Here is a 23,731-nt window from a genome sequence, read left to right on the forward strand (position 1 = left end):
CAAGTGCCTACCTCACAGCATCAAAAGGAGGATTAAACGACACAGTGGCGTAAACTGACTGAGCGTGTCTGACACATCCATTCTGGCTATTCCTGTTAGTTCTTTATTTGAAGGGATTCCTCACAGTATTGTCTGAACTACGGCATATGTTAGTGCTGCTAGAAGTTACGAATGTGTTGGAAAGTCTATCATTTAAATACCATTTACCCGATAGATGGTGAACTCGTGTGTCAAATGAGGTCTGGGCAATGATGGCGGGTGGCAGAGAGGGTCTTGCAGGACTGAGGATGTGGGCCCTGGCTTTCTCCCCGTGTCTCAGCAGGTGGAGAAGTAGAACAGAGCGACACCACAGGCACAGAGACTTTCCCCCCCAGGTTCTCAGAATAAAAAAAGGCCGTGACGGGCAAGTACTGATGAGCCCCGTGGACACAGCAGTGATCTCAGAGTGGTGAGATCCAGTCGCTAAGGCTGAGTTTTGAATATTTAATAAAAACTCATTCCTGTAAGATGTGCAAAAACATGGAGAGAAATTCTTTTTCAGGGCAAGCAGCAGGCATTTCTGCATGTGCCAAGAAGCCCCTAGAAATGACAAAGGTTGCTGAAACGTGGAGTTCGCTGCATGACCAGGAAGATGAGAGGCGCACCTAAAGCAAGCTGGGAGCAGAGGATGCGGTCGCAGTGCTGGGATGAGCGGGCGGGGCTGCACTCGAAGGGCCGGAGAGCCGGGAATTCTGCAGACCAGCAGAAGTGGAAGCTCCGGGGGGTGTCGGCTCGGAAGAGAGATGCGAGGCTCTTCCAGGGGAGCCCAGCGGTCTGCGGAACGGCCAGGGGCAGGCATAAGAGTGGCCCAGACACTGCAGGTGTCGGGGTGGGCGGGGAGCGCTGTGGCCTGGGGTCAGACTGGCAGAGCACGACTGCTTATGGTGCGTGCTGTTACTTTTCTTAACACTTTCTATTTAAAATAAACAACCGTGTATTAGAAAATTAAGCAATAGTCGGAGTTCGAGTCTTAAGAGCCATGAGTTGAGAAGCAGCAGGGAGGGGGCCCCCCAGAGGCAGCCCCCAGCTTCCCCACAGAGAATGCTCTCCCAGCCACAAATGCTCAGATCTGGTCTCTGGAGGCCCCAAGGGCAGTGCCATTTTTAACATAAAAGTTCAACTCTCAATTTCCCAATTTCCTAGGAGTCTGCCCTTGAGGGAGAGGGTGACTGAAGAATAAGATTTCTACCTTTTGTCTCTGAGAAACCTCTGTAAGAATCTTGGCTTCTAACGAGTGTCTCAGTACAATCATTTAACGTTACCCAGAATCCAGCATCACTGAATCTCCTCCATCCACAGGTGTCTGACACCCCCAAAGTGTACAAACGATCACGCCACGTTCATTATTTAAAGCGTAGTGAAAGAACCAGAAAGTCTAAGACTTCGTATAAAACAGCTCTGGAGATAGGTGAGTTTGGGGTATCAGTAATCTACACTGGCTTCAGCGGCATCACCCCCAGCTTCACCCGCCCACAGGAGAGGAAATGGCCATGTCGGCTGGAGAGCGGGACTTACCACCTGCAGATCACCATCCAGGTGAGACCAGCCAGGCCGCCGACAAGCAGGGCGCCCAGCACCAGGGAGACCAAGGACGCCTTCGGGAGCCTCCCGGAGTCTGGGGCGAGAACGGAGCTGGTCAGCAAGCCTGCCAGGCCGAGGTCACTGGCCCGTGTGCATGGCCCGACCCCAAGCCCACCCTGACCCTGGGCCGGGCCACCTCCCGCATACGACAGCACGATGCACCAGGGGCACGGACCTGCCTGGAAGCATCCACGTACACAGACAAGGTCCCCAGGTGTGAGGTGAGGGGAGCCTGCAGAGAACAGGTGAGGTGTTTGCCCTTCTCCGGGTGACAGGCCTCACCGCTCAGCATCTCGGCCCTTTCTGAGGACAGCAAACATCTCTTCCTCTCGACCCCGGAAAGCACGCGTGAGCCCCACTGCAGAGCTCCTGGGGACCCCAAAAGGACTCCAGTGGGGGCAGAAAGTGGGTGCCGAGTGGGCTGTGACTAGTGGGCACGGAAGAAGACCACGCTATGATGTATGAATTTACATCCTCAGTGCCCTGCTTTCTGCAGAAGCAAGCCGGGAGGGAGACACGGGTCAAGGGAAGGAGCCATCTCAACCGTGTGGGGGTTGGAGCCCCGGGGGGAGCCGTGGGAACCAGACAGCAGCAGACTCCCCAGCTGCCCCTCGTCACGCCTTTCTCCAATGCCAGCTTCAAGTTCCAGCCCTTCACTGCCTGACTGCTCTCCACTGTGCTCAAATACACGCTGCGAACCCTCACTGGATGGGGTCCTGTCTGTCTGGTCAACCCATCGACCTGCCCTGGTTCCTGCTCCTCGGAGAACAGGGTCCATGCCTCTCCCTGGGGCCCCCACGGGCGGGCGCTCCACCAAAGGCCAAGGGCGTATGGCAGCACCAGGGCTGTTAGGTGCGGAGGCCTCGCCTTATGCTGTTTACTGCTCTGGTGTGAGCTCCGTACCCCACGTGCAGCCTGGAGCCCCGATGGCCAGGCCAGGGCTCACGGCCTGTAAGGGGCCAACACTTGGCTCATAACTTTCATAAGAGGTGGTTAAGAAATATTAGGTCTCTTTGAAAATGCCCTCTCCCACTCTCGTCCCCTTTAATCAGGCACAAAAGACAGGCCCACACAGTGACCCGGCAGAGGTAGCCCGGTGCAGAAACAGAGGGGGCAGAGGAGAGAAAGAAGCCTCAGTGCACACTGGGCCTTCACCTTGCTTCTAGCTTGTTGGGGAACATCCTTGTCTGCCCGAGACAGGCCCAGTCATCCTAAGTGACAGACGGCACCAGCCGTGTCCTCACCATCTTCCCCAGCCCCATCCCCATCGGGGAGGAGCCATGGAGACGCCAAAGTGGAATCAGGGGCTCCAGGGGGCCTACTGGTGAGCAGCTCTGCTGAGACTGCACAGGAGGCCCTGACGTCCACCCAAGTTCCCGGGGTGCTTTTCCTTCCCCGGACCCTCGCTCTGCCTGTTGGCTATAAACCCTCAGCTGTCTTTGCTGTATTTGGAGTTGAGCTCAGTTCTATACGGAGGTCTCCCTCCCCTACTGCAGTAGCACGAATTAAATCTGTCTTGACATTTCAACAAGTATCTGTGCATAATTTTTCTTTTACAGGATCTAGAAGCCAAATTACAATTCCCAGATCTACAACTGAGCAGCTGTGTGATCCTGAGCAAGTCACTTAACCTCTCTGTTCTGTATGCGGAGATTAAACATGGTGCTTAGCTCCCTGTGGTAATTCACCAGAGATGAAACTAGCTGACGGTTTGGGACAGTGCTGTGCGGTCGAGTATTTCACAGCAGTCTTGTGTCTTTCGGCACAATCTAGGCGTAGGAATGAGCCGGCTGGCTCCCTGCTCCCACGCAGCATCTGAGACCTAGCAGAGTGGACGTGCACAAGGCATCGCCGGCCACAACAAGCTAGAAGATGACCCTCAGTTGTCCCTAAGTGTGCTATCAGACGTGCCGTCCCCTCCCCTTCCCGGTCAGGACGCACGAGGAGTGTGGTCTCACCTACACAGGTTCTTCCGTCTTCTCCCAGCACGTAGGGGTCCGTGCACTCACACCGGAAGCCGCCCTTGGTGTTCTTGCAGCGGGCTGACGGGTGGCAGGGAGGGTGCCTCACATCTTGGCACTCGTTAATGTCTGCACACACAGGGCAGGTCAGGGTCCGCCTGAGGCACGGCCTGCGTCCCCACCTCTACCTCTGGCCCCGCCTTTCATGGAGCCACGTGGAGCCCCCAGCTCAGCGCACCACAGTGAATCGTGGAGCCCCCAGCTCAGCACACAACAGTGAATCGTGGAGCCCCCAGCTCAGCGCACTATAGTGAATCGGAGCTGTCGCTGGTCGTCCTTCTGTTGTAGAAGTCATTAGGAAGCATTCTACCTACAGTTAACCCCATCGGGGCCTCCTGCATGTGACGTCTTTTCTGGACGGCACCGTGCCTCAGGCCAGCCCCATCCGCATCCCGTCACGAGAACCAGGACGAGGGGTGCGGATGAGACGGTACACGCACCTGGGCTCAGCTTTGTCACGGTTGTGTGAGAATTACATCATTACCCCCGAAACATTACACTCATCCCACAGATGTGAGATATGATACATGGGTGGAGAAGGACCAGCACGCCCCTGCGGAGCAGCCCTGCCACGGGCTCTGTTCCCAGCAGCCAGGGCAGCCCCTTCCAGGCACGATTCCCTCTGAGCAGCATCCACTCTCTCCTCCTCCTCCCCACACAGTCCCCTGGCTCAGACTCACCGTGTAGAGCTCCCTGTGGCTGCCATAACAAAGTACACAGACCAGGTGCCCTAAAACAACACGGATTCCCCCTCTCGGGGTTCTGGAGGCCAGAAGTCCAGACAGGGCCGCTCTTGCTCCCTCCGAGGACTCTGTGGGAGGATCCTTCTTGGCCTCCTCCAGCTTCCGATGGCTGCTGGCCATCGCTGGGTCGCTTGGCCTGTAGTTGCATCTCCCCCATCCTCGGTCTTCACGTGGCCGTCTTCCCTCTGTGTCTCTCCTCTTCTTATAGGGACACCAGTCTATTGGATCAGGGCCCACCCTAAGGACCTCATTTTAACTTGACTGCACCCGCAAAGGCCCTATTTCCTAATAAGGCCACATTCTGAGGTGCAGGGGCCAGGACTCCAATATGCCTCACAGGGACACGACTCACCCCATTTCACTCTAGCCGTGGGCAGTTTCTCCAAGCAGAAGCCCACGTCAGGGACTGCACATTCTGGCCTCTTTCCCCGAGGACTACACCCCAGAATATGTGACAGACCTGCCCCGGTGGGGTGACGATGCTCCTCACGAGGAGGAGGAGTAGCCGTCTGAGGCCCGCGTGTCCCAGGTCCCCGTCAACCTGCACAAAGGCCGGGGCTCGCCTCTCTGGCCAGGTGTCTTTGTTTTCCAAGAAAAGCAGCAGACTGCATCCCCAGACCCCACCCCTGCCAGCTCACGGACGTGTGCACAGGTGTCCCTCCCTGAGCACATTTGTGCTGGCCGCGTGTCTCATTCTCCCTGACAGACACAGAAGCAGTTATTTGCAATCACTTATTACACAACCTCCCAGCAACAACTACAGCAAAAGCCACACGGACAGAGCTTTTTATCCATTCTGAATTCACGACTTTAAAGCCCTCAAAAGTGACTCACTACAATCCATTTGCTAGTTTTTTCTTTCCATCAGATTTTTAGGTGGATGGATTTTAGCTGGTAAGGAGGATTTGCATAGAGAAGAGAGGAGAGAATCTCATTTGGTTGTGTGTACTAAATATTCAGCTGAGCCGGTAGCCTTTCTTTCTGCAGCCGTGGACATGCTGATGCGTGACTTCTCTGAAGACCTTTGGCTGGAGCTCTTATGTTCACATTAATTCACCATAGAGGTAAAGAGTTCCCTCTCTGCTATACTTTCCAGTTTATTTTTTCTTTGTAATTCTTGATTTAGAAACTTCCAGTGTAGGGTATAGATCAGGTGAAAAATATTTGTGAACATGAATGAGTACATTTATACTCCGGGTTGTTCCTCAACAATCTTTTGCAGTTTTTAAATTTCGAGATATTATATCTTAATTATAACAAAATACAAAACAAAAACACAGGGTTGAATAAATAAAACCTTAATGCCCTTGCCTTCCTTGCCCCTTCTCACTGTGCTGAGGTATTGGATTAATGAGCTCACGTCTTCATGAAGACATTTATAAATAGGTTACAAATAAATAGGTTCCACTGTTTTAAAAAAAAATCTACATGGGTTCTCCTTATGCACATTACTCTGGAACTTGCATTTTTACTTAGTGGTATATTACGGACAGTATTCCAAGTCAATGGACATACTGCTAATTTATTCAGCGTAAGAGTTCACAGTGTGGACCTTCCAAAATTTAGACCATCTGCTTTTGACTTACTGTGTTAATAACGCTGGGTATTAAATATGGGCCTTGTTCTTCTTACTGTACATTTAATTAATTTAAATAGACAAGCAATGAGGTAGACCTTACCACCATCCTCAGTTCACATTTGAAAACACGGAGGCACACAGAAGCTAAGGAGTTGGGGAGACAGACAAAGGAGCCACTGAAACGGCCCAGGTGAGGAAGCATGGAGATGGGAACCAGTCGGGGCAAGAGAGAAGCTGGTGGATGGATGGCTTGTGAAAGGACTTCAGGGATACAGGAGGATTTTGGTGATATTCTTAGCATCGTCTAGAGGAGGCGGGGAGATATCACGGGCTGGAAGTCGGAGTGCATTCACAGAGTGCAGGTGGGTGAGCACGCTCAGAGGCTGGGACCCGTGGGGCTCTCTGTTACTTGCCTATTTCTAAGCTTTTGCTCCTCTTTTATTTGTACCTCACGGATCCCTGTGAATAAAGCTTTGGGGTCATAAACACCTAAAACAAATAGCCAAAATTAATGCACAAAACGTCCTGGCATTTAGGCAAAAACGATGCAAGGCGCACAAGTCACATCACAAGGCTTCTTAGACCAGAACACACGGCGTGCCACACCCTGAAGCTCACGACAAGGCCTCCTTGACTGAACTGACAACATGAAAACCAGGAGTCTGGGGAAAGTGGGCATTCCAGTTTCGCACAGGCACTAAGCAAAACAACACCAAACACTCCCGGTTTGTTATGCTTTTTGCTACTGAAGGCTGAGCGGCAGAACCTAATTGTGGGGCGTAATCAGAGAGGTAGTTGACGGTAATAATGAATGTGGACAGATGTCGCCACGTTCCAGTACAGCTGGGCTCCTGTGACGTGACATGTCAGGAAGGTGGGTCTCTGATTGGGCTCTCTGGCAGGAACGTCCGTGCCCGCAGTTCTCCTCGGCATCGTCTTGATTCTCTGGGTCACTCTCCTCGTCTGCCATCACTCGTGACAAAAACCTAACAGATGTGGGTGCATGCCCGCCTCGGCTCCCCAGCCCTGACCTGCTGGTGCAAGTCTGGGGGTGTAAGATTGCGTTAGTGTTTTCTGGCAATAAACTCCCTCCCTCCCAGCAGGTTTCTGCTCTGTTTCCCATCAGCTCCACGCGCCGTCAACTATTCGCAAGTCATTTCCTAGACATGGCTCTCGAGCCAGCTTTATTTCTTCGATTCTTTGTCCTTTCTCTCTCAGCAAAGGACCTGGACCTACCTGAGACAGTGACTCTTAATCTGACCGCTGACACGGGACTGAGTCTTAGTGGGTCTTTGGGGCTCAGAAGCCTCTCAGTGTTTTCTTCTGCTATTTGGGGTCTAGGAGCAGTTGGCCATGGCAACCCCTCCAGGACAAAACATTCTGGATCTCCAAAGTTAAAATGGAAATTTCTGTTACTGTCGTAAAAGATGCATAACATAAATTTACCAACTTAACCATTTTTAAGTGTACATTTCAGTGGCATTAAGTGCGTTCCCTATCGCCACCATCGTCTCCAGAATTTTTCCATCTTCACAAATTGAAACTCTGTAAAAACTGCAAAACTTGCACTCTGTTTTTATTTCTGCCCAATCCTTGCACGCTCATCTGTCTCTTCTCTGATGCCTTGCTAAAGGTTGCACGTAATGAGTAGCCATGCTAGGCTCTCTGCCTGCTGCCTGTCTCCTCTCCGAGGAGCCGTCTTGGTGGACAATCTGTCTGTCTTTCAAACGACTGCTGGAGAGAGTTTGAGCACCATCATAGCATGGATGCTCATGTTACCGGCTCCCAAAATCACTGCCACCGGCTGCTCACTGAGCCGCTGGCACACATTCAGGTTTTGTTGTGCAGTATTTCTGAGTGAGTCAGGTACCACAAGCTGCTCTAACAATGAGTCCCCAAGCCGTAGGGGACCGTGCAGAGGAGTTCCTTCTGTTTCCCAGGACATTCCGGGGGAGCATTCCATTTTGCTGGCTTCTCTGCAGGAGTGACTCCGGGACTCAGGCCCTTCACTCGCAGCTCTGCTCAGCATCTTCCACACCCGCCTCCCCACGCCCGCTCCCAGCAGCTGAAAGGGAAAAGCAAGAGGGAGGCGGCTCGGGGAGCTTCTCACGAGGAGGCGGGAAGGAGGCTACAGCTTCTGTTCCCATGCTGCTTGTCAGAAGGAGCGGAAGTCCACACCTGGATGTCGGGAAGGTGGGAATGGGGCCCAGCACAGAGGCGGACGAGCACATGGGCCTGGAAATAAGCTACCGCAGGGGTGGGGGTTCTTACTCTACCGATTCTTCCAGCAGAGACATCTCTGCTTCCTTTCACTGGGGAAATTGGCTCTGCCAGCTCTTTACGACAACCTTCCCGCCAAGTTGCTAACTTCTTTTCTTTCTCTTTCCCTGCCTCGGTCACCCTGGTGGGCATGTCTGATGTGGCTGTCTTGATGCTTCATTATCTGGAAATATGTCCACTTGGGAACATGGCTGACTACGGACAGAATACTTACTTCTATGCCAAAACAGTTCCTGGGAAGGTAGTTACGCTCAGAGGCACCTTTTGGTGAATGAAATTTATTCTTAACTCATATCCGAAAAATGCAGATGGCATGTGTGGGGGGATACACAACAATAATAAATGTAAAAACCTGTAGAAGAAAAAGAAAAACGCAGATTTGGGGGAAAGTCATTAAACGACTGACCTTTACACACAGGGGGCTGGAAATCCCACCCTTGGGGGGTGCAAGTGATGTGCTCTTGGCCTTGAAGCTCAAATCCGTGATGGCAGGAATACACCAGCACACGTTGTCCAGACTCCTCGCAGAGCACGAAGTCCCCGTCATCCACTCTGTCTGGGAAGCTGCACACGTCCTCTGTGCAGGTCGGAAGGCAGATACAGTCAAATGCGTTCATGCCTCACCCCTCCTGTACCCCGCCCTGTCCTGGCCTCAGGAGGATGTCACCTCAGCACACAGACAAAGCACAGCACTCCCTCAGTGCTGCCCTCCACCCACACCGCCTAGCGCTGGCCTCCAGCAGAGTCACTTTTCTCAGATTCTTCTCCTATTCGCTCGCTCTTAAATCAATTCTGATCTGGCAACACTCTCCACTCCAACAAGACTGCTTTTATGAAGGTCACCAATAGCTCCCTCGTTGCTAAAGGCACTGCTCAACCTCCAGCCCCATCCTACTCTGACCACCAGCAGCACTTACACGGCTGGTCACACCCCCGTAAAGCCGGCTCTGCAGCTGGATTCCCAGAAACCCCTCCTGTCTCACCACTAGCTGCTTCTCTGTGTCTTCATTCCCTCCCTCCAGTCTGAGCCAGTCTCTGGACGGTCTGAGGACTGCTGCTTTCCAGATGCACTCACCCTAGCTTGTGTCATCGGGTTTCTGGGCTTTGAGCACAATTTCTACAGATGATGCATACAGAGAAATGCCAGTTCATGCCGTCTTCCTTGACTGCCACTCTTCCATATCCAACTGCCTTCCGCTCACCTCCACTTAAACGTCTAGCGGGCAGCTCAAACTTGAGGTGTCCACAATGGAGCTGCTGACCTCCTGCCCACACTTGCCCCATTCAGTCCACACCCCCGAGTCCACCTTCCCCGGGGCCTGACCCTGGGAGCTTCCCATGATGCCTCTCCTTCGTCATCCTAGGATTAACCTGCCAGGAAATCACGCGGCTCTGTCTTCAGAATACATCTGCCCCCGGGACCCTCTAACAACTTGTACGGAAACCACCTGGGGTCGGGGCCACCTCCCCCCTTCCCGGGAAGACTCCCTCCCCACTGCTCTTCCTTGTTTGCACTGCTCCCCAACCCACCTACATCCCCGACAGGTGGCCGGAGGGATCCCCACACAAGGTGGATCAGACGTGTCCCCGCTTTGTAAAACCCTTGACACCTCGTATCTTGCTCAGAATAACAGATAGAAGTCGTGCAGGGCCCCGGGCCTGGTGCCATCTGACATCTTTATTTCTCTGGTCTCATCTCCTACTTCTCACCTCCTCACTCACCCCTCATACCGGTCTCCTGTGGACCCTTGAACACCCAGGCACAATTCAGCCCCTCGAGCTGGCAGGTGTTCTTTTCCTTTGAATCAAAACTCACTCGCCTCTCCATGGATCCTTCCCCTCGGCCCCATGTGCTTTATGCTGTGGGCTTCCCATTCATATAGGGATGTGCTATTCACATCATTATTTATTTGCTTGCTGTCTGTCTTCCTGTCCAGAACGTGGGTGCTGTGAAGGTGTCTATTCCTAGGCATGTGTCCCAGGCACCGGGAAAGTGCCCATCATGTAGGACGTAGCCATTAACACACCTGAAGCTCCTACCTGGAGCAGGCACTCTATACACAGAGCTGACGTCACATGTGACAACAGGAGAACAGGTGACAATTTATGTCGAGTGTAACTGAGGCTGGGGAGAGGTAACTTGACCTGTGTGAAGGTGTGTGTAGTATGAAAACTGAAGTCAGGAGACCTGCATTAAGTCTCAGCTCTGTCATTGATTAGAAGAGTAATTTGGGGGGTGTGACATTAAAACGGAAATCTGTGCTTTGTTAAACTAAATCCTGAATAACCTCTAGGTTCCTGGTGAATCTTAAGCCTTCCCAGAGCCTTCTTCCTACAGCCAAGTGTGGGCCACTCTGATCTTAAAAATACGTTATGGAATGTACTGCCTCTCCACCAGTGGCGCTTTTGCCCTCCCGCCAGGGGACAGTAGGCAATTCTGCATTAATTTTTCGTTGTCACAAATCGGCGAGTGCTACTGGAATCTAGCGGGTAGAGGTCAGGGGTACTGCTATGTCCTACAAGGGACAGGACAGACCCCACAACAGAGAGTGAGCGCCCGAGATGCCACAGTGCGAGGCTCAGTGCCGTGACGGAATCGTTCATGCAGCACTTAGCCACACGGGATGGTGTCTTTTTACGGGGGGGGCCCAGGCTGATACCTGTTTGTCAGACTTCCAGCTCCTTCCTCCCCAGAGGAAGCAATCCCAAAGACAGAGGGCACAGTCCTGTCGTTTTCTCCGACCGTGCCAATTTAAAACAGCCTCCTAAGAAGTCACACTTCCTGTCATGAAATCTCTGCACTTGAACACAATTTAAAAAGGGGCTTCAAGTTACCTTGAGGAAAGGCCTCCCTCCACACTTCCAGGTTCATGCCTGGGATGTTCTCACACGACTCGAAGTCCTGGGGGAAGCTTCCAACGCGGAAGGCGTCGGCTGGCACGCGGGGGAGGCCGGTGTTGTCGCAGATGACACGGGACAGAGAATGGCGCTCCAGCTCACGCCGCTGAGCTTCGGTGAACACGTGGTGGTTCTCCCACCAAAACCTGCACAGAGGAGAGAGTGATGAGGCCCGGAGGATGTGGCCCCCGGCCTCGCTTCCTGTTCAGCGCATCCTCCAAATCCCTTCCTGTCCATGGCTTTGTGACAATGTGCCGGAGGGCCAGACTTCCAGGGAGGGAGGGAGGGAGGAAGGAGAGACACCGGGATGGGCAGGCAGTGGCCAGCTGCAGGCCCGGCACTGGACCAGAGCCGCTCTCATAGACCATTCTTTCTATTATTGTGTCAATCGACTTCGCTGCATTCATCTCACCTGGGGTGGACTGCTGTTTTTCTGTTTACAACAGAATAATGACAACAAAACCCAGCTTTCAAGAAAGTGCCGCTGTCTGCCCTGAAGGCGACGTGCTGCTGAGGCTCTGTCCCTGGCCTTCCCTCCGGGCCGTGACCACAGGGAAACTGCGATACCGGGAAACACTCACCCCTTCCTCTCAAGATGTTACATCATGACAAAGCCCCAATAGCTCCTGGCCTGAATGCCATGAGGCATTTCTGTCTCTTTATCATAGGAAGCTTTTCTCCCTCCCTAGGCAGGAACACATTCCTCCCCACGTGTGAAACAGAGGCCTCGTCACATACGGATCAGCTCATCGGGTTCTGTATTTGGGAGACATTCAGTTATAAATAATCAGGCTGAGAAATGCACAGCGTCCCTCCGGAGTCTGTCTCCAGAGTCTGCAGGTGTGTTTCCAACTGAACCCACGGGGGTGGTGACACTCACAAAGGAGACGCTGAACAAAATGCCACCCTCTGAGTTAATGGCTTCCCACGTCCCAGAAGATCTCAAACCACACAAGTTTAGTAAAGATGCAGTTCCGAGTGAGACGGCTTCTAATCATTTCTCCTCAGGTACTCTTAGCTATGTGAAATGCCCCATCTCAGAAATTAAGGATAAAATTTGTAGCGGGGGAAGGACAGGAACCTTAGAGTGTGGTTAATGAAAGAATATGAATATTCTTGAAAAAAATCTGACCCAGGCACATGACTACAAAGAAAGAAAGAATTGGATGTGTAGGGATCATTAAAAGAAAAAGAAGACATTTTCCCCTTGCTGTCTGTAGTGTCCCCAGTTCCCACTTCATCCCAGGCTGTAGCACGTGGAGACCAGAGTCACACCCAGGAGCTGCGGCTCCTGGGAGTTCTCACTCCCTCTGCTCAGGGGGTTCACGACTCTGCGTTGACGTTGGGAAGGGAGCAAAATGTGTGCAAGCGAGTGAGCTGGACCCTCAGCTTTCTGCTGCGAACAAACCTTTGCTGGGGCTGGAGGTTGAGGGCTGGAAGGGGGGGCAGCATGTGTCCAAATGAAAGCCCACTCACTGCTCTCGCACAGCCCGGGGTCTTTGGCTCAGCCCCTCAGTCAGGCTCCATCACCCCAACCTCAGCACACGTGGTCAGGAACACCCAGAGACGGACGGACTTTCAGGGTGGTCACACAATTCATTCTTCACACCATGTCTGCTGATTTGCATGATTAGATAATGTGGAAAAATCGACAATAGTGCACAGTGTTGAGTGCTCAGAATGCGCTATGTGCTTTGAATTTATCTTCTTCTGTAACAGCCCAGTTTTATGTTTGAGAAAACTATGACTGAGAGAAATAACCTGCCTAGGACCACAGAGACCTCAGCAATAGAGCCAAGGTTGGAGCCCAGATCTGGCTGACTTCAGATGAACCCTACAGAGCGCCACTTTCTGTGTGGCCCATAGAAGTAACTGGTTACAGACACTTACCGGTCACCATCCCTCAGGGCCTTCATTTGTTTTCCAATGATGCATGCAAACAGGGGACCCGTTCGAGCCCTTGGGAGGAAGTTTTCAGCCAAGCCACCCAGCCAGACGTCAATGTTATCAGGGTGCTTGTACAAGTCCATTAACCTGTCAGCGACGCCCCGGTTGGCGATGGCGGTGCTCAAGTTGGCCCGCGTCTCCAGTCGGGGCAAGCCGCAGAACTCTCTCCATTCGTTGTAACCTGCACAGGGAAGAGAGGCCACATACAGGCTTCCTTTCACAGGGGTCCGGATATTCATTCCATCTCCCTCGTTGTGGAGCATAGTCCATTGAAAGTTGTGGCTGTGGCAACAGAGTCCTGCCCATAAAGTTCAGATACAGAGAAAAGCACTCCATCACCCTGTGCCTGGGAGAGTTCAACGTTTGGGAATACTTCAGCACAGACTTCAGGGGTCTTACTGGAGCGTCTGTTCATAAACAAGCTGGGAAGAGCAATAATGCCGTGTCCAAGACGCCCAGGGGGATTCGGCTCATTACCCAGCATACTCAGTGCTCGTCTTGACAGAGCAGCTGAGACAGGTCCTCACCTGCCGTTTGGAGTTCATCTTCCATAAAAACCGTGAGAGCGCGCAGATCACCAGCAGCACACTCGCTCACTCTCTCGCACACACACAGGGAAAGGGACACACAGGAGCATCTTTGTCTGTCTGACCAGCTGTCTCTTGTATTGAAGCTCTCTCCCCGTCTCCCGTTGCTTCAGGGTGCTCTCAGCCTCTGTCCCTGATGAACTCGGGCTTCTTCTATTCCTCCTCCCTTCCCCTCTGACCCTGAAGTGCCCACCACCCCAAACCCTCCGCTCCTGTCTCTGGCCAGGCTGAGCCGCTGCCTTTGCCCGAGATGCTCTCTCCTCGTCTTGTCTTGTGCCATTTGTGACCCACGCAGCTCCTTACACCTACCCCCTCATCCCACTGATCTTCCTTTAGGGGTCGCCTCCTCCAGAACCTTCCTTTCTCCTCAAGGTGAGGCGACATGAACTTCCTGCCTTAGCACACCGAGTCTGGGCAGAACCCTCATCAAGGTTCTGCATTATTTTCTCTTTGCTCATTCATTCCACTATCTGCGGCCCTGTTGTGAGACCTGTCTTGTTTTATTCCCAGTGCCTCTTGCATAGTATATGCTCAACAAAAGTGCCATATGCTCACATGCACACAAAGAAACGCATCTAGGACTGGGCCGAGTCTCTCAGGGATGCTGAGGCATTCATGGGACAGAGAACTGGGGGGCTCATGGTAAGGCTCCTGTTTAGATGATACAGAACTAGAAGAAATTATCACATATTTTCCAATTAGAGTGGGGGAAGATATGTAAATGATAAAGAGACTTGCTGAACCAAGGGAGGGAAACCCTCCAGGTATAGAGGACAAATTGGAAGAACATAAATTAGAAGAAAGAAGAGATAAATTGAAGAAAGAAAACATTAGTGAGAAATAAAATCTGAGGGCCGGCCCCGTGGCTTAGCGGTTAAGTGCGTGCTCTCCGCTGCCGGCGGCCTGGGTTCGGATCCCGGGTGCGCACCGAGGCACCACTCCTCCAGCCATGCTGAGGCCGCATCCCACATACAGCAACTAGAAGGATGTGCAGCTATGACAGACAACTATGTACTGGGGCTTTGGGGGAAAAATAAATAAATAAAATCTAAAAAAAAAAAAAAAAAAAGAAATAAAATCTGAGCTTTTAGAAAACCACTGTCAAATGTGCTGGGTCCATCTTTTAAAATGGCGGGACCCCCGATTCAAATTCATGAGGAGCAAGCGTGTGCGTGCACTTTGCTCTTGTGTTGGAGCATCGCCAGCCTTGGTCGGGACCTCGGCCCAAGAGCTGCTGCGTCTGGTGTAGGTTCCCCGGAGCTCCCCCGAGCGGCTGCTCTACTGCAGTTCAACACCTGCTGTTTGTAGATGGGCTCTTATGACTTGTGATTCTGTTTCCAGATGGGCCACCCTCAGCCCTCTGTCACAGACACCCGGGAGGACCACCGTCTCTCTCTTAGAGGTGCTCCTGTCTCCCTGCCTTGGCACCACCAATGGCATTTATCCTTCATCACATAGCCTGTGACATGGTCTATTTCAGGCCCAACCATCACAAACATACCCTCCAAATTTCCCATGATCCAGTAACTGATAGCGTAGAAGCGGTAAATTTGATTTACATAGAAAATGTACATTCCCAGTGCTTGCCATAGGGCTTGGGGAACACAGTAGTTATTTCATTGAATATCTGCTGAAAGAAAGCATTTATTTGTAGGATAGTCAAAACCCAAAATATTAAGTCAACCAAAGTTCCAAAGTCAGGAGGGAATGTTTCTGTCGTAACATAGACCATCTTTATTTAAGTGGTAAAAGGTAATAAAAATCTTTCAGTACCTGTGGGAGAATGGCATTTCAAGTTTTACATAGGAAAAAGGAATTAGAAAGATACTTTCCTCCCTACTGCTTTAAGAGAAACATGTTTACATTCTTCTCCAACTCCAGAGGGAAAATTTGTCTGGGAATGTGGCAGAGATAAGGGTCCCGGCGCCAGAGGTCAGAGGACTCCGGAGTGAGGAAGGTAAGAATACATTTCAGATGTCCCTGTCTATACGAGCCAGCGGGGGGGAAGGAATGGAAAAGACATCTTTTGGGGAACGTAAGTTGGATGTTTTTTTTTTTTTTCTTTTTTTTTTGTGAAGAGATCAGCCCTGGGCTAACGTCTGCCAATCCTCCTCTTTTTCTGCTGAGGAAGACTGGCCCTGGGTTAACATCCACGCCCATCCTCCTCCACTCTGTATGGGATGCCGCCACAGCATGGCTTAGCCAAGCAATGTGTTGGTGCACGCCCGGGATCCAAACCAGCGAACCCCGGGCCGCCGCAGCGGAGCACGCACACCCAACCGCTTGTGCCACCAGGCCGGCCCCTAAGTTGGATATTTTATGATCTGTGGAAAGTAAAACAAAAGAAGACTTCATAGTATAATGGAGGTCGTCGTCACATAGTTATAATGAGCATTTCTCAGTAAGCTTATTGTCTAATTTAGCCTCAGATCTAACTAATCAGGTCTAATTAAGTGTTCATTATGTATGCTGCCTTCGTGTTGCATCCAAATTCCTCCATTTGCTAAAACTGAGAATTGGGGCATTGCCTAAACTCTTTATGCTTCAGTCTCCTTAACGATTTTCTTAAGTGATCATAATTCACCCTCCTAGGGTTTTGGGGGGATATAAAGAGCTAATACATGTACAAGGTTTAGAGTGGTCCCTTAGAGCAGGTTCAGGAGGCCCTGAGCAGAGAGGGCTTTGCTCCCAGCGGTGGGTCTATAAAGAGTCACCAACGCACATCAGCAGAGCACCCAAGTCAGCAGGAAGAGACATCTGAGGCATGGTCCCTGTCCTGGAGGGCTCACAGGACACACAGAGAAGCACATCTGCACACGGAAACTGGGTGTCAGGCAACTAAGGCCTCCGGCCGGTAGGTCGACCAGATAGCTGAACCAGGAGCCCAAGGAGGGAAGGCCACAGTGGGCAGGGGGTCAGGGTTGGCCTCAGGGAAAGATGATATGGATTGGGACAGGTGAGGGGGGCTGGGGGGTCCAAGTAGGCATGAACAATGTGGGGATCAGGAGAGCACAGGGGCTGCTGCCTGGCCCGAGAATAGGGTCCCCACTCACGCCAGCGGCCAGGAGATTGGACCAGGTGGTTAGCGACAGCCTGATGTGCGCTGGCCAGAGGACAGTGCGAGAGGGAGAGACAGGGAGGAGAGCGGGCATTCTGACCTCCCCCATGAGCGCCGTGCTGCAAACGCCTTCCCCAGGAAGACAGACGCAGAATCACCCTCATCTGCCCAGGAAACTCTGCCTCCCTCTTCTGGGACGTGCTCTTTCTAAACGCCACAGCTCATTCCCTACCAGGAGGCTCTGGGCCCTCTGTGTGCTTCTATCATCTAAGAAAAGTTGAACGGCCTCCTCAGTCCAATGAATTAGAGCAGTGATTTAAAAGCCTGTTTCTTAGACGTTGGCAATAGATTTGCAGACACACTTTACTTCAAATCAGCCTCTCAAAGAACAGGGTGCTAACTTGGCAGACCATACAGCACACATGGGAGGCGAGCATTGGAAAGGCACCCAGGAGTGGTGGCAGACCTGGCAGGCCGTGGTCCCGGCCCCTCTGCAGGTTGAGTGACGCCAGATCCAGGGTCCCCGAGTTCCCCAGTACGAAGAGCCTCTCCGTCAGCTCCTCGTTCATCAGCTGGTCCTGCACCTGCAGCTTGGCTGGTCTTGCGAGAAGGCCCCTCAAGAGGGGGTCCAAGCCGCCTGGAAAACACCACGGGAAAGGCAATGAGATTTCTCTGATGCGATCCAGAGAAAGAGAATTGAAGCTCAGATCGTAAATCATGCTGGTTCTTAACAAACGCCTTTCTCAAGTGCAGGAATTCACTGTGTGTGATTCCAGCTCTGAGCACGCCCGGGTGCCCCTTATGGGGACTAGCACCCGACGGGACCCCAGAGGACTGACTACGTGGTGTGAGGTCGTGCCTCCAGGTCACAGGGGACCCAGAGATGAGCCCGTCAGTTCCTGAAGTTCCCTGTTCTGTTTTTCAGCAGCAGAAACGCCACAGTCAAGGGAGCATTTGCTGAATTCAGTGTCTACGAGTCACAGGAAGACGTGGCCTGGCTGATGGACCAGTCAGCGTGCCCAGGACCCCTGCTCCCCCCACCCCAGAAGCCCCAGCCTTGCCCACGGGACCCCATATGGAGAAGGATTAGACAACTCCCAGCTCCCTGCCAGCCCAGCCACAGAGAATCAGTCTTTTCTCGGGTCAGCCTGGCCTCATGGTGCCCCGACAGCACAGCCCAGGGAGTGCAACGTGCTGGTCTCTGGGGTGGCCTGGTCACCACCAATGCCGGGTCTCCTGGGGACCCGGATGACCCCCAGCCTCTCTCCCACAAGCTCTGCGTGGAGTGACGTGGGAGCAAACGCAGTACAGCGAGGTCGTCCCCACCGTCCCTCCAGCCCACATCCACCTGTAGCCAACCACATTTTGAGGCAGGTTAGAAGCTTCCAGACAGACACAGAGAGAACACACAGGCGAGCATAGGAATAACCCTTCCGAACACCTCACCCTGGAATTAAAATGGCTTTTCCGAACAACTCACTTCCGCGGGAAACCCAGCCATTACATTCTAGCCCTGTTTGGAGCCGAACACGACAGATGCGGTTAGAACAAACAGAACGTTCTTGATGAAAACGGCATTATTTGCAGCATGCAGGTATAAATGGCAGCTTCCACTTCAGTATTTTGAAATAATGGCTGGAGAGCTAACCCGCAACCAGGTAGTTTATCCTGTGAAATCTGAAGAACTTCAGAAACCTGAGAGAAGGAGTTTTTGATGAACACTTCAGCCTTTTAAAAAGCTTCAAGTACGGTTTATTTTCTCCATAAACCTGGATAGCAGGGCAGCATTCAGCCCACTGCCTCGGGGAAGAAGGGCGGAGCCCCCTGGCCTGCCGGGGTGGGGTCAGTCCCTCTGGGCCCAAGAAGAGGCCGGAGGGGCCTGGGGGACGCACCTTCCCCGAGGAGCCTCCAGGGACTGAAGAAGGCGTCCCGCAGCCACAGCCTGGGCAGCGCCGGGTGCTCCTGGAAACGCGCGTCCAGCCGCCGCACCAGCGGGTGGACCGTGGCGTGGCCGAAGCGGAAGGCGGCCGTGGAGAACACGTTGGACACGGTGGGGTCCACGGTGGGCTCATAGCCTGTGTAGGGGCCCACGTGCTGCCGGAAGGCCTCGGGGCCCAGGATGCGGGGCACGTAGTCCCGCATCGTGATGATCTGTGGAGAGAGGAAGACAGCGAGCTGCCGAGCCCAGGCCGGGTACAGACGGGGGCTACAGTCAGGGCGACGCGAAGGAGGGCTTCCCCCTGCACCCCGGGGTTCAGAGTTCTCCCAAGAGGGGCCCGGCATCCGGGTAAGGGAGCAGGTACAGCAGTACCGACCGTTCGTGATCGAGCCTGCCCAGCTCTCAGCAAGTATGGGGTTGGGCGGGCCACGTCAGAGATGCCCTCAGACACCCTCCAGGGCAGCTCTGGCTGGGCAGGCCACCCAAAACTCAGGGGACCAGAGCACTAACGGGGGGGCTGCCTCCTGCCACGCTCCTTCCAGGAACGCAAAAACATTTCCATCCAAACCGTCTTCTCCCTTCGCCCCTCTTCACCTGAGACCCGCCAGTGACACCTGAACTTGAAGCAAAAGTCAGAAATCTAGTGCCTTCAGGGAATCCTGGCCCCAGACGCTCAGGATTCAGACCCACGGGGGCTCTAATCCTCTAACCCTGCTTCTCGGCTGTGTGACTCCGGGAGGCTTGATCAGCCTCTCTGAGCCTGTTTCCTCATCTGAGAAAGCTCTTTCATAGAGTTCTTGTGAGAATAAAAAGGATGCGTTCTTCTGTACGTTAGGTAGGCTATGCAGTGTTATTTCGGATAGAGTATACAGCCGATGTATGTATTACGTACAGCAGATCCATGACGGTCAGATACGTCCCTCCCCCCAAAGTTTAAAGGAAATGATCCACACGCTAAGGATGACATACGATCTGATGGCTCTCACAGTTACAACTCAAGCAGGGACTAAGATCCCTGTCTCGCTCCTTCTTTTTCCCTTCTGAATTGTCTCCATGAATCACTTGTTGGTTCTTTGTCAGAGCCACAGGCACAGCCGTAAAGGGCCTCAGCAGTCCCAGCAGAGCCTGAATTTGCACCCTGGGTTTTACAGAGGAGACTAAATTCCTATTCCTGTCCCACCCCGCGGAGCTGCGTTGCCTCATCTAACACGAGAGGACAGACACAGTGCAGGAAACAGCGGAAGTGCCTTTTGTGACCAGGTAATGAGAACGGCAGGGACACACCTTGCTGATCTGACCTGGTCTCTGCTAACACAGTTTCTTGCCCCGAAATAAAGGCCTCAAACTGAGCTTCTCACAGAGTGTTGTTTTTTATGGATATTCAGGACGTGCATTAACAGGGCGCCATTCCAGGGCAGTGATGGGGCTGGTGGTGGCCCGGGGTGGCTCCTTGAGGGGAAGACCCGGTCAGTGGGCACCAACGTGGCCTCGGGCGCTGGCCGGCACAGAACGACTCCCTGCAGGCAGTCGACAGTGAGAGCAGCTTCCTCTCGTGTGAAACAACAATAATACCTGATTCCCAGAGCTTTTGCCAGGATTAAATCAAAGGAGAATGTATACAAAGTGCCCTGTCGACGGTAAATGATGGCGCAATCATAGGCCTTGTAATTTCTAGTTCACTCAAGGTCCCAGGAGAATTATGTACAAGGGTCTGCTTTTAGGTTTAACGGTATTTCTTTCAGCTGTGAAAATCAGTCAAATTGTTTTGGTATTTAAAGAGAATATTTTGGTCAATAAATTGCATTTAATGAGGTATAAACCAATAGGAAGGATTCTATCCTAGAATATAAGGGTCTTATATTTTGGCTTATGGGTTTAGGAAGGTAAGCTGTTAACATTCTCAGATTGCTTAAAAAAATAACAGATAGCCTTTCATGCTTGTAATAAGACATTGCTTCCAAACGATAATGCGTTCTCTGAATGCAAGATTTGGACTTCACGGCAGGGGGAGGTGAGCAGTGAGTCCTGGCGTGTGGCTTGCTGTCCCAGCTGAAGGGTGGACGGGGTATCGCCACACGGCCTGCGTGCTTTCACCTCCGAGACCTGGACAGACACAGACTGCAAGGCTCTGTCCAGTGCTTCTGAGCTGACGCGTCAACCCCTGAGGTGATGCACTGGTCAGTGAGACGCACCCACGTGTCCATCAGCATTCAGAGAGCGGTTCTGACTTCATCACGCAGAAACAGCCCCCAACCTCATCAGCAGCGTCTGGCGCCACAAACGTGTTGGGGGCTCCCACGAGTGTGGCCCTTAGCACTCTGAACGTGGGCGGCGGCTTCCCTTCTGCTGACCTTCTCTGGGTTCTTCTCCCCACAGTGAGGGAGAGGGCTACCCTCTTCTCCAGCAGGGCGCGAGACAGCTTCAGCCTCAGGCCAACTGTTTCCACGACGCCTCTTCCCCTCCGCCTTGCCTGGGTCTGGCTGATGATCCCCGAGGACGGCGGCAGGCATCCTGGGGCACCTGCTGACACAGGCTGACTGGCTCCTCTCACTCCCGGAGCAGCGACCCACGCAGAGCAGGAATCCGGCGGTTCAGGGACCCCACACGCCCTCAGCTTTGACCTTGTCCGACACGCCCCTCTTCACCACTTTCTCACCATCTGGTCTGAGACGCCACTCTCCCCAACGGGGGCAGCAGCACCCTTTGTTCTGGCCGACGGGGCCTTAAACATTTGAGTCACAGGTGCGGCTCTTGGACATTTCCATGGCAATTCTTCTGCAGACTCCTCCAGTGTCTTCCTCACTCAGTCACAGGGGGCCGGGACCTGTGTCTCCCACCGCATCTCCCTGGGTGGGCAGGGAGGTTTCTGTCTCCCGAGGGCGACCTCCGTCCAGCTCGTCCATCCTCATCCCGACTTCCCGGTTCCCTGCTGCTTCTCACAGAGGCTGTGGGCTCCGGCGTCTGGACCTCTGCTTGCCGTTGTGGCCCAGCACAGAGGAAGGATGGGAAGCAGTGGGCGTGGAGGGAGCCGGCCAGGAGGAAGGGCACCTGCCCAGGAGGACCAGGAGCAGAGATCTGCACCAAAGTCACCATAAATGAGCATTTGGGAGGCACTCACTCAGCCAAACGTGCGCCTCAGTGAGAACCTCTCAGGGCCAGCCTGCTCCCTGCGGAAGTCTCGCACTTTCTCTCCAGTTAGCCTGACTATAACCCGCGCAGTGTCGGTTCCCCAGAGACGGGATTCCCAAGTGTGTACTGAGGGCTGCTCTGGGGGCTGAGGAGGTGCACCACCAACCCACAACGGGGTCAGCCAGGGTCCAGGTTTGCTCCGTCCTGCAGGCCACTCTGCAGCAGGAACCAGCCGGACATGGTCCACCTTAAGGCAGGGCCTGGCAGCCTGGAAAGGTTGGCCTGGGGGCTGGAGCCGCTGCAGCTCATCTCTGGACAGAAGCACCTAGACCTCGTCCGTGGACATTCAGGTGCCAGGGGACGGGGCAGCAAAAGCTCCCACTGAGGGACAGTCCTTCCTCGAGTCTTTCCAGCCCCGGCCGAGGAGCCCACTGTTCGTCTTTATCCATCTCTCCCTCCGGGAAGAGTGACCGACCCGAAACAAGGCTGGGCAGGTGCAGCTGAGACCTGTTGCCGAGTTTCAGCTGCGAGCCCCTCTTCCTTGAGGACGGCTGCCTCCTGCAGACGGGCGTGCGTAGGGAGTCTGCTCCTCTGGGTCTGGCCTGGCCTAAATGACCTAATGGAAGTCTTTGCTCGTCCCTGTGGATCTGGGAAGGAAGGCTGTCCTGTGGAAACGCCTCTGCTCTCCAATACCCAGGAATATTCACAACCAAACCAAAAGCTTCTGTCCCCTGCAGGCCACCACTCCTCATCTCCCATCCTGTCTCTGCCCCACACCTGCACTGGCAGTCTCTCCTTCCCACCTCCTGCCGGTCTTTAGGACACAGGTCCTGTCGAGTGAGTACCAGATTCTGAGTTCTGTGTGTAACACCCGAGATTAACTCAGGGGTGGTTGTAAGTGTGAGAGCCTGACCTTGGTGGCAGGATGCAGGGCTTATGGAATTGGGGACCTGCAGGACCCGAGGCCACCAAGGGCAAATCTTCCTGAGCACTTCCTCTGTGCAAACCTCCTAAGATGATGCTGGCCTCTACGAGCTCGCACAGAGGAGACCCCGGGCTGGCATCCAAGCAGAAGGGCATCAGTCCAGGGCGCCGAGGGGACACTTCAGTCAGCTGTCCACAAACAAGTCCTGAGCAGAGCTCTTCATGGACAGTAGGGGTGGGGTTGGACCTTGAGAAATTTAGAGTGGGCGTGGGGCCGGACAGATGCAGGAGAGGGAGAAGGTGCTCCTTGCCCTGAAGTTGGGCCTCCTGCTTCGGGCTGGTTGAGCTGACCAGGAGCAGAGAGCCCCAGCCCTGGGTCAGCCCAGCCCTGGCTGGCTCTCAGGAAGAGGCGCTGGGGATGGGCAGACGCTATCTCTCTTTTTAAAATTTGTGCTGATATTTTTACTAATTACCTAATGCTTTTCAGGAGGAGAGAGATTCAGATCCTAGGTCACCAAACTGTGGGTCATAAAACCGGGGAAAGAGTGACAGTCTTCCCAGCCACTGTTGCTCTTTCAAATACAGCTCGAAGTCTCAGCTGTGGTTTTATCTAAACATTAAATACAGCTTCTCATCATTTTAAGGTTTCAAAGGTGTTCTCAAAAAACACTACAGAGAAGCTACTGACTGAAAAAATACAAAAAGAAAATTGAAAGTGAAATGTAAAACTAAGAAGAAAAGAATATCAACACTTTAAAAAAGCAGAAAACTGGGGCCTAGTGGTTCAAGTTCTGCACTCTCTGCTTTGTCGGCCCAGGTTCGCAGGTTTGGATCCAGGGGAGGGACCTACACCACTCGTCAGCCACACTGTGGCGGCGTCCCACATACAAAACAGAGGAAGACTGGCACAGATGTTAGCTCAGGGAAAATCTTCCTCACCAAAAAAAATAAAAAAGCAGAAAACAGAGCAAATGGACCGCAGAGGTGGAAACGCGATGCTGAAATG

At 53.1% G+C, this 23,731-nt stretch overlaps 1 protein-coding gene across 1 annotated transcript in view; it reads right to left on the reverse strand.

Moving 5' to 3' along the window:
• Window positions 1-1,550: 1,550 nt before the first annotated feature.
• Window positions 1,551-23,731, reverse strand: part of TPO (thyroid peroxidase) — a 52,521-nt gene continuing 30,340 nt past the window's right edge. Inside the window, exons 8-14 of the mRNA XM_004436435.3 lie at window positions 18,626-18,884; window positions 17,200-17,370; window positions 13,032-13,269; window positions 11,079-11,287; window positions 8,650-8,820; window positions 3,579-3,710; window positions 1,551-1,654 (exon numbers count right to left, since the gene is read on the reverse strand). Coding sequence (XP_004436492.2) covers window positions 1,551-1,654; window positions 3,579-3,710; window positions 8,650-8,820; window positions 11,079-11,287; window positions 13,032-13,269; window positions 17,200-17,370; window positions 18,626-18,884 — 1,284 coding nt within the window. The remainder of the gene's footprint in view (window positions 1,655-3,578; window positions 3,711-8,649; window positions 8,821-11,078; window positions 11,288-13,031; window positions 13,270-17,199; window positions 17,371-18,625; window positions 18,885-23,731) is intronic.

Source organism: Ceratotherium simum, chromosome 11, assembly GCF_057802395.1.
Source record: "Ceratotherium simum simum isolate JZ-2026a chromosome 11, ASM5780239v1, whole genome shotgun sequence".
NCBI lineage: Eukaryota > Metazoa > Chordata > Mammalia > Perissodactyla > Rhinocerotidae > Ceratotherium > Ceratotherium simum.